Source organism: Meira miltonrushii (genome assembly GCF_003144205.1).
Source record: "Meira miltonrushii strain MCA 3882 unplaced genomic scaffold FA14scaffold_1, whole genome shotgun sequence".
NCBI classification, from domain to species: Eukaryota; Fungi; Basidiomycota; class Exobasidiomycetes; order Exobasidiales; family Brachybasidiaceae; genus Meira; species Meira miltonrushii.
In genome coordinates this window covers 4,238,518-4,252,656 of record NW_020289943.1, presented here as the reverse complement: position 1 = coordinate 4,252,656, position 14,139 = coordinate 4,238,518, and the positions used below count along the sequence as shown (strand labels likewise).

Sequence of the window (14,139 nt, the reverse complement as noted above, 5' to 3'; positions counted from 1 at the left end):
AGCAAGCGGAAGTACGTTAAAACAAAAACAAAGCATTGATAGATTGAACGGGAATTATACGGCAAAAGTCAACCCTTCCTCAAATGGTGTAAGCACTTCAGGATCGTCTTCTTTCCTAAAGGCGGGTACAATGCCGAAAGCAAAAGTTCGACCTTTGGATATAGGACAGTATGACGGAAGTTTGGAAAGGGATGAAAAGCGTGGAAGACGTTCGAATGACGTTCGTGGTGGATTATTGGACTTTGATGCAAAACAATTGGCCGTTCCACCACAACAGAGACAATGGTCTTTGTTGGATTTGGAATTAGGTCATCCACTCGGAAAAGGTAAATTCGGACGAGTGTTTGTTGCAAGAACGAAACCCAATGCCGTTCCAGGAGCACCTTCTGGTTATATCATCGCTTTAAAAGCATTATACAAGGATGAAATTCGCAAAGAAGGATTGGAATTGCAAGTACGTAGAGAGTTGGAAATCCAAATGAACTTGAGACATCCTCACGTTTTACGATTGCACGGCTTTTTCCATGATGAAGGCAGAATATTTATGATGTTAGAATTTGCCGGAAAAGGTGAATTGTACAAGATTATGAGTAAATTACCCAATTGTCATTTTGATGAAGAAACAGCGGCAAAATTAACTGCTCAAATGACTGATGCTTTGGCTTATTTGCATCACAAGAATGTCATTCATCGTGATATCAAACCGGAAAACCTCTTGATGGATCTTAAAGGAGATTTAAAGGTGGCCGACTTTGGTTGGAGTGTACATGCTCCTACAACTCGCCGAACAACGATGTGCGGAACACTTCAATACCTTGCTCCTGAAATGGTCGAAAAGACTGAACACGATGAAACGGTGGACTTGTGGTCTTTGGGTGTTTTGATCTATGAATTTTTGCATGGAGCGCCTCCGTTCGAACATCCTGATCCGGAAGAACAAAAGCAAAGGATTCGTAAAGTTCGTTATACGTTCCCTAAAGATCGTCAAGGAAAAGATTATATTCCAGTTTTATCACAAGAAATCATTTCTGGTCTTTTGAAATATCGTGGTGCAGATCGAATGCCATTAAATCAAGTTCTTCTTTCAAATTGGATACAAAAGTGGCAACCAAACACCATCAAACAAGCCATTGCCGGTGGATATATGTGGATGCCAGGTAAGGAACCTAGAAAAGAACGTCATCCTGCCTCTTCTCGTTATGCAAATGGCTTGCATCCTCGATAGATCTAGATTCAGTCTATTCTCTCCTCCTCCTCTAAGCACTCTTTTATGCCTAGCAGCAATTTTGTATAATCTAATGACTGAATGCATATCTCACACATCACACTCTCGAGCTTTTTTACACGTCTTTCAGGATTCACCTTATTATGGGTACAACATCAATGGAAAAGTATTAAATATGATCTTGTTTCTAGGCCGATCAATTTCGTCCAAGAAACAGAAAAGATTGAAAAGTGGCATATCAAGTACGATGACCATGTTCCAGTGCATTGACGTGCTTGTAGAACGCAACAGCACTTGCATCAGGTCCATTCTTGTAGATAAAGTCAGCGGCCAAGAAAGCAGCAAATGCACTTTGAGCATAATTGCGAGGAACACGTTGAATCAAAGTATCTAATCCAACAGCTTCTTGTAACGTTTGCGGGAATACATGAGAAAGAACAGCTCTTCGTACTTGTGGTTGATCGAACAAATCTGTTGCTTCTAATTCTTCTGACAATCTGTTCAAAGATTGACTTAATTCGGTTGACAATACAGATCTTGGCTTGCCCGACTTTTGATGCTCGGCCCAAATTGCTTCAAATTCTTTGGCGGCATTGGCACAGATGATGTTTTGGATATCAGCAACATAAGACAGATAGAAGCGTGGTGGCTTGCTGTTCGGGAATGTCATCTTGCTCGTATATTCTTCATCGGACAAGCTCAAACCACACAAAACTTCCAAACTACTACTTGTAACACCACCTTTGTTTGCACTTGCATCAGGGTACAAGACCGCACCTCTACGTTCCAATTCTATTCTTGCTTGTTTGGTGATGAACAAATTTGCTCCTTCAACGATATACTTGAAATGACATTTGCCATCTGCATCAAACAGTTTGTTCACATTACTGATATTGATCGATTCAGGTCTTCCACCGCAAGGGACAAACATGTCTGCCTTGAAGATCAAATGTGCCGAATTGCGGAATGTGACACCTTCGGGCACCACTTCACCGGATGGCAGCTTGATGTCATGATCTTCTACCAGAACACGATAACCTTGTGGTGATAATTTGCTGGCATCAAAGTCAGAGATCATCTTGCGTGCTTTTGCAAGACGGATGAGCTCTGTACGATCAATACCAATGGGGTCGTGTAGAACACCTGAACCATCGATGATAGCAACAGTCTTATCCTTTGAGAGTAAGATTTCATTCGATCCCAAATCTCCATCCGGTCCACCAGTTTGTACTTTGGTAATTTCTTGTTCGGATAATCCTAATTTACGATAAATGCCCACTTCATATTGACGTACAGACAAGGATGTCATACCCCAAGTATCGTGTGGAACACCTCCCAACGTAGCAGCAGTCTTTCCGGTAGTGAAGGATTTCCACCAAGGTGCTCCACGAGCTCTTGCATGTTCTGCAGCCCAGTCCATGTAATTTGCCGTACCTTCATCAGGACCCAAGAAGAGAATTTCTTCCTTTCCGAGCAAATCAACAATCTCTTCTTTAACACCGGGTGTTTGACCTTTGAGTAAAATATCAATGATAGCATCAACGTACTTTTCAAATGCGATCTTAGGGTCTGCATCTAATGTAGGCAAGATTGTTCCTTTTGAACCACCTTCTGGGATATCCTTGTTCTTCAAATGTTGCGTACTTGCCAAAGCATAATTTTCGTCAAACAAAGAACGTTGATTGACAGAATATGCTTCTCTGTTACGACTGCGAATGATACGAATACCACCTCGGGCAACATCACGGAATCGAACGTGGAAACCACGGAACTCCGATCCGACAACAAAGATGATTCCGTATGGCTTCAATGGGTATTCCACATCAGGCAAGAAGTTTGGATCTAAGCGGAAACTTAGGGCAACCTTTGTTGGTGTATAGAAGTTGGTCTTCAAAACAGCTTTGTTGAAAAATAGTAAAGCTTCCAAAACTTGACGTTCATATTTGTTCGTCACAACCTTGCGAATCCTTTCGTACATTTGTTGATCTGTCAAAACTTCACCCTTTACCAATCTTTGATAACTTAGCGTTGGAACCAATTCATGGTCTTGTGAGCCACCTCCTGGATAATGAACGTTTGCGAAATGCACATACAACAAACGAACCAGGTCTGGGTAAGATTGGATAACCTCTTGGATAGATTGACGTGTGAAGGTTTCCTCACGTAATCTTTGTTTAATATCGTTCAAAATTGAAGCTTGAGCGGCATCTGATTCATCCAAAACATTACGTAAAGCTTGATAAGCCTGACCCAAACGATTGCAGAAGTGTTGTGCAAACATCCATCCGACATAAGCATATGTAGCTTCTTGTACTGCATGTCCATGCTCTCCTTCGCTTGGTTGGAAGAATGGATTGTCAGGCAAGACGTAAAGCAAACTTGCTTCTTTGATGATTTGCCAGATGCTGTGCTCGATCGGTGGACTGCTTGAGCTTGGCATTGGGTTCAAGTAGATTGAAATGATTGTAACATTGTTACTGAATTGTTCAACATACTTTCTCGAGGAGAAGAGACCATAGAAGTGGTAAAGATCTGAAAGAGCGCTGAAATAACTTGTAGTTGTTTCCATGCGGTAACCGATCACGATACGATGTTCACGACTGCCTTCAACTTCAAACATTTCAATCACAGGGCCCTGTCTTTGCAAAACTTGATCCATCATTTCTTGATAGATAGCCAAGGTGTTGTCAGAAGCTTTAGACAAGAAAGTCTTGTCGCTCACATGACGAATATCTCCGTATTCGGGAGTACCAGGCAAAGGAGCGGGCTCATTGAAATGACACTTTGATACGAAGTAACAACGAAGACGTTGGGTAGATTGAGCTGAAACAGAGCCAGCAGCACGATACGTTTCCAAGCGATAAGCAGATGCAGCGGTAGACTTGTCCAAGTAATTTTGATCGATCTTCTTTTCCCATTGAGGACCTTCTTGTTGACTGACACCCGGTGCACTGGAATGAATGAAAACTGCACCATCTTCGGTTGCATGTTCCAAATCGATTTCAAGTGTGTTTGAATGCTTTGTGTAGGCCATAATCTTTGCACCATACAAAGCCAAAATGTGATCACAAATTGTCTTTGGGGTTTCGAGAGCGAAATAAGTATCAGAAATACCTAAATTTTCATAAAACCAATCAACTTCGCTATCGGATAGATCAGGAGGTAAAAAGCCTCGTTCACGAAGCATTGCTTTTACTTGATTTGCTTGTTCTGCTTTTCCTTCAAAAACAGGTTCTGTATAACCAGCATTATTGGCAACAGCAGGCGTATGAGGACGATTTGGCGTGCCTGCACCTGAAGGAGGAGTCATCAAAGATGTTTTCAAGCTTGCCAAATTGTTCAAGCCTGCTGGAGCGTTTGCGGCTCCATTTGCTACAGGACCCGACATGATTCACAAGAAGGGTTTGCAAGGTTGGTGAAGAATGGAAAGAAGAGCCTATCTTGTTAATGAGAAAGGCTTAAAGTGGAGAATTGACATGCACACGTAGAAATACGTATACAAACGTCGAGATAAGAAAGAGTTAGAAGTGGTTGTCAAGAAGAAAGAGAGGTTTGCTTGAATAAGGTCTGATTTGTCATTGATGATTGATCTTTTTTTGATCTGACTCTGTTGAAGTGCACAGCCCATGAGAAGGGCGCCCTTAACCCCATACAACGTTTTATAATTTACTTGATGTACCTTTCCGCTTTTCCGTGTATGGCATGTGCGTGTGTGTATGCATGTGTGGTGTGTTGTGTTGTGTTGCTCTTCAGCCCGTTTAGGCGTTATGCTGCGTGTACACCTTATTTCTCTCTTTCTTGGTTGCTCTTTATGTTCGGCAAAAATTGCATTGGCGCGGCGCCGCGGGCTAACCTCCATGACGTGTGTGGTGCATAAGAGTGGAAATTGAGTACTTACCTCTCAACTGACTTTAAAAATCGATCAAAGTGAAGTGGCTGAAGTTGGAGTCATATAATTAGTACAAACAATGTCACTCTGATCATCAAGTTGGGGTAAACATCATCAGCAGAAAAAAAAAAACAATAAATTGACAATGGACCAAAAGACAAGGCGTTCCGCGCGTGGCGCAAAGGATGTTTCGTTGTCTTGTTTTCTTTCTTTTCTGCGTTATGATGATGATTAGCCTCAAAGTAGTGCAGCTCGCTTAGAAGAATGAGATGCTTGGTCATGAACCATGGTCAACTCTATTTTGATTGAGATCCATAGAAATGCGGGGTATTGTGCGACCAAAACAAAGTTCGGCACTTTCGCCTTAAAGAAGCATTACCTTTACACGCGTATAAAGTGGACCCCAATGTATGCACAACATCGACCCCGGTCCCTTCTTCCTTTCTCGTATGGAAGACAAATCTTGCTTACGTACATAATCATTCGTCCATTCTTCTTCTTAATGATCGCTGATGCTTCAGAAGTAAAATGAAGATTCAGGAGAAGAACAGGTGTAAATTGATGTGACTCCCGCTTTCCCCATAAGACGCAGCATGAAAACGCCAAGGTGATCTTATCAAAAGAGCAAGCCAAGCAGGAAAGATGATGCAAAGCAGTGATAACAAAACAGGAAACCTACTCCATCCTTTGTACTATCATCCGATTCGCCGATAGCCGACAGCCGATAGCATGAGTAAAAAAGTGTTCGGCGATTGTATGCTACTACACGTGCTTGTCATACAGAAACGGTCAAATGAATCCAGATAGGAAATGATCAAAACGGTACCGATGGCGCAATATTGACATTCTTTGAAAATAAACAGTGACAAGATAAAGAAACAAGACTTCACTCAATTCGCGCCACTTGAAAGCGCAAAATGAATTCATACTCTCCTATTATCACACAACAACAAGGCATGAATGAATAGATGTGAGGAGAAGGGGCGGATAGGAATGTTGTAATCCGTCATTGCTGTTTTCTGGGCTAATAAAGCCACTTCAGCTTTATGGCATTCTTTTCTCATCTGAGCGTAAATGAAGACGTCATTGCGTAAATGCTGGATAAATAAATTGTCAAAGAACAGGTGGACCGCTCAAGCTAGGACCGCAGAGTAAGATAAAAATAAACCAAACACAGGCCTCAAGAAAGCCCCAAGATTCAATTTACGGATTGTTGCCATTCATGCAACATTCCCAGATTATCCTCAAGCAGGAAAAAGGCGTCATATTACCACTGATTCATAATCCAAGGAGGCTTATCACTTACTACTCTAACGTTCCTTGGTCAAAAGGGCTTCAAACTCAGCTTTTTCTATCCGTACTTCCCCTTTTCTTGGTAGAATGCAACTTATTACCATCATCACTGAATCGCACTTCAGTTGATGCTCAACTTTGGTGTACTCATTGTTCTGATCGTTGCAATGAGCACAACAAACGCTACAGATACTGCCGGCCAAACAAATCAATTCGATCAAAATGTCGCTCAAAGAAAAAGTGATGGGCATTCACAAAATGGTTTATTGGTAGGCAGCTTAATAGGTGCTTTTATGTTTACTTTGCTGGTGATTTTGATGTTTTGCTTGTATAGAAGACGCAAACGGTTTCAACTTGATCAATTTTTCCCCAAAAGAAGGGATTCATTCTCGCCAGAAACAAATCAGTCACATGGACCAATCGCAATCTTTTCAACGCCGGATTTGGAAATCAATGAAAAGTCATACCATCGTCATTCTCTGCCTCTGCCACAACGAAGCAGGTCACCTCTAGCAAGAGCACATTCGATCCACGTCAGTTCAGCAGAAGCTTACTTACATCAAACGGAATTAGAGTACAATCCATGGGACAATGTAGAGACGGATGCAAGACATTCAATCTCACGATCAAGTTTGGTAAGCATTGCGAATCCATGCGTTCGTGATGTTGATCCAGAATGCGTTCCTGCTGTTTCACCTTGGCCAACGATGGAAGTTGCAGGCCTGACAAGTTTTCCAAGTTTGGTAAGCGATCAACAAATACTGCCCGAATCACTTTCGAGAGCGTCAAGTGGTAGTGATCACAGACAAAGTTCAGACGTTCATGCTCACTTACCTCCTCAACGACCAAGACCGATTTCATGTGCTGCAGATTTTGCCGGTCCTATGCTGCAAAGTGATTTCACCGTTTCGCCCATCTCAAAGAAGACACCCAGCTCAGGCCATGAGAGTATGATTGATACCGCTCTTACTTCGATCGGACATGGCTCAGATAATTTGAACGTTCGTCAAAATTCAACACGGTCTAGTATCGTATGGTCAAATGAGGTGGACAGTGGCGTTCCAGTGAGCCATAGACGAAGCAATGCAAGAGCAAGGGTGCAAAATTTGAGTTTCAAACGAGTGCATCGAAGAGCAATCATGTCACTAAGCACATTGGAAGTACGACCAAAGATGAAGCGTGATAGGTCTGATCGTAGTATTTCTGGATCACCATTTTCGGGCGTCAGACGAGCAAAGACTTCTGAACCTTCTCTCTTGCACTCGACGCCGAGAGAATTTCAATCAGTAAGCATGTCAAGCACATTCAGGTCAAACATTGCTCGATCAGATGGAGGCTACAACACAGATCAGCGTAATCTACACAGACTTTCAAGCCCGGTCACTTTAATGACATCCGCGACAGATCCACAGCTGCTAGTTCGATCTGGTTCGGGAAACCAAGATATTGTCTCTCCATTCGAGCATTGGCTTAACACGAATCAAACCCATCGTGGTTCATCGCATACGATCAATTCACTAACCGGCAGAAGACGTTCTTCGTTACGTTTGATTGGCAATTCTACTTTGGATTCTTCTGCTCAAATGGAAAGATCATCTTTTGATACGAATGATTAATGTATGTACACTTTTACTCTTGTCTGGCACAATTGTATATTTTCATCAATTCTTTCCTTTTTCTTTGTATTTATCTTTCATATGTTCGTGTATATAGACTTGGATCGAAAAATACCTTCAAGGAATGATTACGAAAAGCAATTCCATCAATGTGTGCGTTTAGCCAGAATTGTGTCTTTCGGTTTGAGGCTTGTTGAGTTTGTTTAAGGTTTTCCTCCCTAGCAAAAGGCCTTTCTATAGCTGTACATGATGGCGGAGAAATGCTCAACTGTGCATGAAACGCGTGTCTGTCAAAAGTTTAATTGCCTGTGCCTATTTCCGAATTCCCGCCTGCCTTCGCCTCCACTGAAATTGAACTTTTCTTCTAGATTCTCAACCACCATCTTTCCAAACTTGCCACTTTTGTCGAAAATGCTACGGAACTGCACTCGTTCTTTGCTTCTACAGCAACCTCCTTCTTCGCTTTTGCGATGTGCTGCTGGTCCATCTAGATCATTTGCTAGAGTCGGATTGGCGCATTCCAAAGTGAAGGTTGCATCCAGTTCTTATCCTACAATCCGTGCATTCTCTCACACGACATCAATTCGCCAACAACAACAATCATCATCTCCACCTGCAAAATCTGAGAACGGCGAAAGTGACCAATCAACCTTAGCAGACGAACCAAAGCTTGCTTTGACATTTACATGTACGGCAAACGAATGCGGACATCGATCAACCCATCAATTTACAAAACGAAGTTATGAAAAAGGAATTGTTTTAGTTCAATGTCCTTCGTGTAAAAATCGTCATTTGATTGCAGATCATCTTGGTTGGTTTACGGATACGAAAGATGAGCCTAAAACTGTCGAGCAAATCGTTGCTGCTCATGGTGGAAGGGTACGTACAGGCATTCAATATGAAGGTGAAAATGGATATGAAACTATGGAAATCTTATCGGATTCAGATGATGGCAATGGCAAGGAATAAAATCCCGAATCACCTCAGAATTGTACAAATATGCGAATATGCTAATATCATTAGTCCAAAGTCTGATTTACACCATTTTCCTAAAAGGGGGATAAGAAGCGAAAGATACACGAGAAGAGACGAAGTAGAGGTAAAAAAGAGACGGTATAATACGAATACAAAAGGAGGATAGGTTGACGCAGAAAAGAAAGAAAGATAAATAAAGAAATAATGCATTATCATGCGAAAGTGTTGGTGGCTGCACTTGTATTGTTTTGCTGACTAGATGATTGACCTTCACCGCCGAATTCATAAGCGAAATCAAACAGACCAGGTGTACTCATCCATGAATTACCCATTCCTGCACTTGGTGTACCAACAGAATAAAATGGTAATTCACTTCCACTTGCATTCACGCCCGTTGACGGTGTCTTTACGGAAGATCCAGCAGCGAAAGGATTGCTAGATTGTTGCGGAGCAGCAGCGGGCAGGTTGGCATCAATGGTAGCACTACTGACCGGATTTGCACCCATACCTCCATTGATATTCTGTGCTAATGCATTGGCAAACTGCGCTTGTTGAACGCTGGTTGGCGGTGCAGAAGTTGTGACAGGATCATTTTGTTTTGTATTTTGTAACGTTTGCTGTAGACCATTTGCAACCGCACCGCCACCACCCAAAGGTGCTTGTTGTACATTATCACTGTTCGTCGTGGCAAATCCTGACGATCCTTGGGCAAGAACCCAATTCCAAAATCCATCAAGATTCGTTGATGGTCTCTCAAATGCACTTGGAGAGATCACAGGTCCGCTCACGCCATCGCCAAATGAGAAAGTATCTACTGGCGAATGGGTTGGATCTCCCCCACTGGAAGCAGTGTTGTTGGAAGCACCATTATGTTGAGTTGCTGAGCCTGTAAATGCTTTAGGTCCGTTGCTGAAGCTACTGCTGTGACTCAAATGACCACTAGACGTTGAATTAGCTCTGCCTCCATGCAAAGAACTATGTCCGCTATCGCTAGCTGCACTGCTGTTAGCATTATCGCCATTGCCCGGACTGCTGTTTGTCTCAGCTTCAGCCAAGAATTTCGTCAGGTCAAACATTTGTCCATTTTCAGCATTTGGTGGTGTCCAACCAAATCCAAAGTCTAAGCCATTAGGAGCAACTGTTCCGCGTGGTTGATCAAACACATTTGTTTGGAAAGGTGCACTGGAGAACGAGCTTGGCTCTGCAAACGTTGGACGGCCAGCCAATAATTGATCAAACATTTGTCTTGATTGTTGATCTTTGATCCTTTGTGCCATGGCTTGGTCATTCGTAGGCTCATCGTGCGAATCTGTTGCTGAACTATGATCGCCATCTGCCATATCAACATCTTCACTTCCACTATGCACTCCATCACCATGTGCAGCTTTGGCGACACGTAGAGCGAGGTTAAGCATGTCCTTGCGACGTTCACCACGGCCAGACGAATTTTCTCCTCGTCGTCTCTTGCCAGAGCCTTGTTCATTGGCTGCTGCTGCACTTTGAGGGCTATTCCATCTACATTCTTCTTCTTCAAGCAAGGCTTCAATCACACGAATGCTATTCTCGGTCGTATGATGACTTGCTCCAACATGTCGTAATGCTTTGAGAGCTTCGAAAATTTCACCACGAACGATTGAACGCATGGTTGCACTTGGACGTGTTTGCAATAAGTCTAAACAAAGAACAATTGCTGCTGAGAATGATTGAGCAAGATTGACGAACAATCGATCAACAACACTACACCTGCTACGAATACGACGTTGCATGTCCAAAATGCTACGTGCTAATAGCACACAGCTTGTTCTTGCACTGGTACGACTGCTTAGTTGTGGTCTGTGTAATCGTAAAAGCTTGTGGAAAACACTTTGTTGGAATAGCCATCTTTCCACTTCAATGTTCGCGCCTGCTCCTTCATCTGATCCAATCTTGTAGAACGACGGTGCTTGTTCCAACAAACCACGGTAAGATGTATCGAGGTATGCCATATCAGAGCATGCGATCCGTTTACCTTCTGAAGAATGAATCATGTCAACATTTTGACGGGAGATATCGGCCAATTTGAGCATTGCCAGGGAATACGACATATCTGTATGTTCTGTGTCTGGTCGTGGAGCCGGTTGAGGACATTGACAAAGATCTTCATCGTTGTAATTGCCGGGCAAAGGTGTATTGAACTGATGAGGATGGATACGATAAGAACCAGCATGTATCGTTGCAGAACACCAATCAGTAAATGTCAATTGATGCCAAATACGCTTTGCCATCTCTCTACGGATTGAAGTGGCTGGGCATTCACCTGCTTTTGCTTGCTTGTCCTTGTCTCCCAAGCGATGCAGGCCCATTTCGAGAGCATTGCTGATTGCAGTGTGGGTAAGACTGAAGTTCTCTTTGCCTTGACCCATTGAGAGTAGGTTGATCAGGATAATCGTTTGCAAGACAGCCATTGAGGAAGAGGATTGATATCTTGCGAGCACCAGACTAGTTTGGGCAGCTGAACGCCAAAGATGGATTGTTCGACCATCGAAGAGATGTTGTACAAGCTCTGGACGTTCGCAAGGATGGAAGTGAAGGGCCAGAACAAAGATCATCAACATCAATGAAAGCCAACCGGGATCGACAAAGTTGATCACTCTTGCACGCTTTTCGACCGTGGCAAGATCATAGAATGCAGACATATCTTTCTTGAACGTTGGAACGTGGAAACAATTTCCAGCCAAGAATTTTACTCGGCTATCGAAAACGTCAACAAGATGCATGGCTACCTCTCGTTCAGGCAAGCTACGAATGATGGCTCGCAAGACAGCTTCCCTTTGCAATGCTCCTTTGCATCCAACAACTTCGGAAACGTTCATCATATCACCTGCAGCTTCAGCGGCGGGGAAAGCCCAACCCATACCCCATCCTAAGAATGTTTCTGGACCCCAAACAAGGTTGAATAAAGACTCATGTCGGCTGAGCAAAACGCAAACACGTTTAGCAGGCGACAGACGTTGTCCATCCGGTCCAAAGACGGCATCAGGGTTCTTTCGTAAGAATTCTCGTAGAACGGTTGCTGCTTCTCCATCCTTATCATCATAGTCACACTTTGCACTAATTCCACATCCGTCCTTGTCGGCACTCGTTTTCTTCTTTTCGAAACTGTATTTGCCTTCTGTCATGATATCCTCGGCACGATCTTCTTCCACGAAACCTTGAATGCTTTTCACCGGGTCCTTTTCAATGATTTCCAATGCAGCTCTTTCGGGCTTCAAAGTCTTCTTTTCTCCGCATTCTCCTGCTCTTCCCATCGCCAAGCCCTCTAGAACCAAGGCTGCATCTTCTGTGTCAGAGTCCACTTCACCTCTAGGGCCCGAGGCCGGATTAGAGTCGGTCGAAGGGATATTGTCTGTCTTGCGTGGTTTGCTGTTCAACTTGGATGTGCTCTTGCCGCTGCCAGAACGATGAGAGGATGGTCTTTCTGCTGAGCCTGTCGATGGGGAGACCATCTGAAGACTTCCACTGCTAGGGCTATTGCTCATGCCGGGAACACCTCCTTGCTGTTGTTGCTGTTGAGCGAAAACGGCAGCAAATCCAGTTCGAGAAGGTGAAGAGGCGGAATTGGAACGATGATTGATCGGATTAGAAGGCGAATTACCTGCTGCGATTTGATTCATTGGACTTGTAACAAATGAGCCAGATGCATTGCTGCTACCGTTCAATGATGGTTGCCATGGATATCTTGGGCTCAAACCGGGAATAGAAGCGGCATCGGAAAGCGCCTGAGCACTGCCGAATCCTGGACTGATATCTTGAGATTGTCTTTGTGCTAATACTTGTTCTAGTTGTGCCAAGCGTGCTTTGATTGCATCCACTTCACTTGCGGACGAACTTGCAGGAGATGCTGTCGAGTTTGCTTTCTGTTGTTGAGGTGGTGCCATGCTACTGAGGGTTGATGAAAATTGTTCAAATTGTGATGGACCGTATGGGTTGTATTGCATCGGAACTTGGTCATGTTGTACCTCGTCTTTGGCTTTTGAAGTGCGACCACCTTTCTTCTTTTGATCAGGACCTTTCTTGCTAGGATCCAAATGACAAAAGTCTGCATCACCACGCTTGATGCATTGTTGACATGGAATAACTCGATCGCACTTTACCTTTCGTTCACGGCACAAAGTACAACTTAGAGCGGCGCGATTTCTCTTTTTTGGTGGCGGTCTATTGGATAGGTTGCCGGCTTCTGTCATATTTGTTGAATCATTACCAACGACGGAAGATGTTTCGGAATCCAACTCTTCTGATTCATCTCTTGAATAAGATTGGCTTGGTCGGCCAACCATGATGTATGATTGTATTATACGAATGGGAAAGGTGGAATGCGTATGTTGCCTTGATTGCGATTCTTACGGGATTCTCTTTCCCTCAAAGGAGCGATCGAAGTGGAATAGTCACCGCCTTCGTTGATTTGTGGTGGCTGTGGATATAAGATGCAAATGGTTGCCATAAAGTAAAAGAAGTTTAAGGTCGTTATAGCACTTTACCAGTTGAATTTACCCTTTTTTTCCCTTCTGAGCTGCATGCATTTAATAGAAACTTTTTTTTAAGGCCGTACGACGACAGTATCAATTCTAACACCGAGAGACTAAAAAGGCAAACTAAGTGGGTACGTGTTATGCGCCCGCGTATGGCTCAGCATTTCATTAATGAAAGCGAACAAAGCTTTAAAGATATTTGACTGTTGATGGATGTCACTTTATTCTCCCTTTATTGCCACTATAGAAGGCTTAAGAATGTTTATTTATTTTACCGGGAGGATAAATTTAAATTTGATGTACTTTTGCCTGCCTCTCGTTTAAATTTCATATCTCGTTTGACAGCCCTGGAAAAAGTAGCCCGTTGTGGAAAGATGTACGGTTCGGATTTAAGTGGCAAATGTCTTATACCCAGACGCGTCAACTGCCCAAGATTTAATCATGATAGACACGCAGTCACTCAACGGCCAAAATGAATGAATGCGCTGTTGCTTCTTCTTCTCCTTCCCTTCAGAACACTTCTGATGTCATGACTGATTCTGTCAAAAAGCTTGGTGTAGAAGCTTAATGATGCCGATAGAGCATGAAACGGTATGACTCGCGCTGATTGACTGAGCATTGATACTCTAAACC

At 43.2% G+C, this 14,139-nt stretch overlaps 5 protein-coding genes across 5 annotated transcripts; 3 read left to right on the top strand and 2 right to left on the bottom strand.

Annotated features, from left to right (window-relative positions):
• Positions 1–58: 58 nt before the first annotated feature.
• Positions 59–1,225, top strand: FA14DRAFT_143260 (kinase-like protein; the record flags this gene model as incomplete). Its single annotated transcript, XM_025497202.1, has 1 exon — positions 59–1,225. The coding sequence occupies exon 1, from the start codon at positions 131–133 to the stop codon at positions 1,223–1,225; it is 1,095 nt and encodes a 364-aa protein (XP_025358606.1). The 5' UTR covers positions 59–130.
• Positions 1,226–1,288: 63 nt separating this feature from the next.
• On the bottom strand, positions 1,289–5,087 carry FA14DRAFT_143257 (putative glutamate dehydrogenase, NAD(+)-specific). Its single transcript, XM_025497201.1, has one exon. The coding sequence runs from the start codon at positions 4,611–4,613 to the stop codon at positions 1,464–1,466; it is 3,150 nt and encodes a 1,049-aa protein (XP_025358605.1). The 5' UTR covers positions 4,614–5,087; the 3' UTR covers positions 1,289–1,463.
• A 1,003-nt stretch (positions 5,088–6,090) lies between these two features.
• FA14DRAFT_25477 (uncharacterized protein) lies at positions 6,091–8,058 on the top strand. The gene has a single exon (XM_025502075.1). It carries the CDS (start codon positions 6,536–6,538, stop codon positions 8,021–8,023), a length of 1,488 nt encoding a protein of 495 aa, XP_025358604.1. The 5' UTR covers positions 6,091–6,535; the 3' UTR covers positions 8,024–8,058.
• Positions 8,059–8,689: 631 nt separating this feature from the next.
• Positions 8,690–8,908, top strand: FA14DRAFT_112963 (zf-DNL-domain-containing protein; the record flags this gene model as incomplete). The annotated part of the gene is made up of 1 exon (XM_025495993.1): positions 8,690–8,908. A coding segment is annotated over one exon (219 nt), but the record flags the coding sequence as incomplete, so codon positions are not given.
• Positions 8,909–9,101: 193 nt separating this feature from the next.
• Positions 9,102–13,566, bottom strand: FA14DRAFT_25467 (uncharacterized protein). Its single transcript, XM_025502074.1, has one exon. The coding sequence runs from the start codon at positions 13,312–13,314 to the stop codon at positions 9,211–9,213; it is 4,104 nt and encodes a 1,367-aa protein (XP_025358602.1). The 5' UTR covers positions 13,315–13,566; the 3' UTR covers positions 9,102–9,210.
• Between the last annotated feature and the right edge of the window lie 573 nt (positions 13,567–14,139).

Coding starts and splice junctions, on each gene's coding strand:
- FA14DRAFT_143257 (XM_025497201.1), bottom strand. CDS start 4,613: ATGTCGGGTCCTGTAGCAAATGGAGCCGCAAACGCTCCAGCAGGCTTG.
- FA14DRAFT_25477 (XM_025502075.1), top strand. CDS start 6,536: ATGCTCAACTTTGGTGTACTCATTGTTCTGATCGTTGCAATGAGCACA.
- FA14DRAFT_25467 (XM_025502074.1), bottom strand. CDS start 13,314: ATGGTTGGCCGACCAAGCCAATCTTATTCAAGAGATGAATCAGAAGAG.